Below are 2,453 nucleotides of genomic sequence, written 5' to 3' on the forward strand. Positions count from 1 at the left end.
TGTGCGTATACGTATTGTCTATTGTCCACGGGTCCACGCAGCGCGTTTCTATATTTGGCCAGAGCGGTGGCCAGTCGTGAAATCTACGCAAGGTCCGTTCACAGTCACCCGTCGCCCGTCACCCGCCGCTTACGCTGCCCGCGTGCTGTTGCCTGCATTCCATGTGCCGAGATTTGGTTAGGCTTTGGTGCCTCCATCAAATTCAATTCAATTACATATTTGCCGTTGCCGTAGCTGGAAATTGGCTCTATTGTCTTTATGCGCTGGGTGCGTGAAATTTATCGTTATGACCAGACGGCATTATGACCTCGCCTTTGTGACATTTGATTTCGGGGTGACAAAAGTCGCTGCCACAAATTATGGCCAGGAATGCTGAAAAGTTGCGCACATTCACTTCTGAATGGGCTGGAAGTACGCCTAGGTTGGGCCGCATAAGTGTATGAGTGATAGCCACGCCTCTTGGAATGGAAAACTAGATGAGTTTACCGGTTTCTTTTTATTAGGAAAAAAATCAAATAAATATACTTATTTGTCATGGTATGAGATTAGGCTGGAAAGCCATAGATATTGTGCACATCCCTTTCATGGGCGGGTGCCCTGCACTGGGGACACTCAAGCGAACTGAGCAGACTGAAGCGAATGCATCTCTCGCCAAAAAGATGTCCACATAGCAATGAGACCGCACGATGACTTCCAGAAGGCTTGATCGTGTCCCAACATATGGAGCAGGCCCTACTATTTTCATATTCGTCCTTCAGCAGTTGCATGGAATGTCTCAGCTCTAGAAAGCCCTTATTCTTCGCCTGCATTTTACTTATAAGTAGCAGGCGCAATTTGGACATTTGCTCCACATGAAGCTCCTCTCGTTGCTCATATTCTGCTAATTTCTGAAGCAATTTATCCTTGTTGGATTGTTCCTCTTGCATTTTTTCGTCCACCATCTCCTGAATTGCCGAGAGAGATGTCATCTGCTCCTTGATGAAACTAGATATCAACTGAAGGCAACTTTGATTTTTGGGTGCTTGCTCAAACGGTTTAATTGGTTGTCTTGACTTGAAATGCTGACATTCTGGTCCCAATTCTGAGCAATCATTTATTTTGGGTAGCGTAGATAATGTAGCTTTTAGTTTTTCTATTTCTTCCTTCAGTTTTTTGATCTCCTGGTCTCTGGAACGAAGAACTATTGCGAGATTTGTCTCCTGTTCATTAAAATCGCGCATAAATGATTCAATGACAATTAGTCCATTTTTAAAGTCGGCGAAATTCCGCAGTAATTCATTTCGCTCTCCCACAAGAGACTGAAGTGCTTTTACCCAATATTCCACTTTATTATTGTTCTCCATATCTACAAATGTAAATTAATTAATACATGAAATATAAAAGTTTTATAATTATTAGTTTTAAATTGGGAAAAGTTAAGACTCTATTACTATGAAAAATGCTTCCAGCTGAACAAAGTCAAAAAGATAAAGTAAAAGCTTCAGTAATTTGCAAAGGATCTGTCAATTTGACAGAAAATTTGACAGTTCGGTAACGCAAGTGTGACCACATTTTAAATTTGTAGGAATGGCTTTTTAAGTTAATTGAGTTTATGCGGAGTGGCAGCACTTTTGTTGCTAGTGCTGCCAATTAGTTAACTTATTTGCTTATAGAAATGTTGAATATGCTGCAATAAATCAAAAAAGGAAGATTGGGTTTGTTGTTAAGGTGTTACCTTTACCTAATCTTAGCTGGAACAGGCAATCCCGGCAGATCTTCGCTGGATCTTGACACTGTGTTTTTTTGAAATATTTAAATTACCTCTAAAATACGAGAGAAGCTGAAATCAGCGCAGGAAATCAGCCAGACAAAGGCTTCTTCCAATGGCTACCAAACGGAGTGCCGAAAAAAGTCATTTCATTACAAGCAGCCGTCGCGACGCAGAGAGTTCGGAGCAGAGGCAGAGGCGGAGGCAGCGGAGCGTTTGCGAGCGCAATTCAAAATTGAATTCGAAATCTCAAACACACATCTTGATGAGATCATTATCGCCGCAACAACGACAGGCCAATTACATTAATTAATTATTAAGGGAACGCAGCTGGAGCTGAGAGGGTGCAGGAGGAGGTTGAGGCTGAGGCTGAGGAGGAGTTGCAGGAGGCAGTATCAGCAGGCGAACGAGTGTCACGTACAAAGCGCCGCAGCGAACGCTGTGTTCCCAGGCGCAAGGAGCAGCAATCGTTGACTCCGATATCAAGGAATGCAATCAGCGATCAGAGCGAAATCGAACAAGCTCAACTTCAGCTGGAGCTCGGCTAAGATTCAGATTCAGGCTTTGGCTCAGTCTCAGTCCCAATTCCAGTCGCGGGCTCAGCTCAAGCGCATCGTTTTCGCTGGGGGCGTTTTTGGCAGCGCTGACTAAGCAAGTGAAGTGCAGCAGGCGGCCTCAAAGATCGATCGCCGGTTCATCTCTCCAG

General features: G+C 43.9%; 1 protein-coding gene across 1 annotated transcript; it reads right to left on the minus strand.

Moving 5' to 3' along the window:
* Positions 1-496: 496 nt before the first annotated feature.
* LOC115769715 (E3 ubiquitin-protein ligase RNF8-like) lies at positions 497-1,492 on the minus strand. The gene is made up of 2 exons (XM_030714644.1): positions 1,431-1,492; positions 497-1,345 (listed from the first exon to the last, which is right to left on the minus strand). Exon 2 carries the CDS (start codon positions 1,341-1,343, stop codon positions 546-548), a length of 798 nt encoding a protein of 265 aa, XP_030570504.1. The 5' UTR covers positions 1,344-1,345; positions 1,431-1,492; the 3' UTR covers positions 497-545.
* Between the last annotated feature and the right edge of the window lie 961 nt (positions 1,493-2,453).

The sequence above is a fragment of the Drosophila novamexicana genome, unplaced genomic scaffold (assembly GCF_003285875.2).
Source record: "Drosophila novamexicana strain 15010-1031.04,08,12 unplaced genomic scaffold, DnovRS2.1 tig00004554-arrow-pilon, whole genome shotgun sequence".
Taxonomy (NCBI): domain Eukaryota; kingdom Metazoa; phylum Arthropoda; class Insecta; order Diptera; family Drosophilidae; genus Drosophila; species Drosophila novamexicana.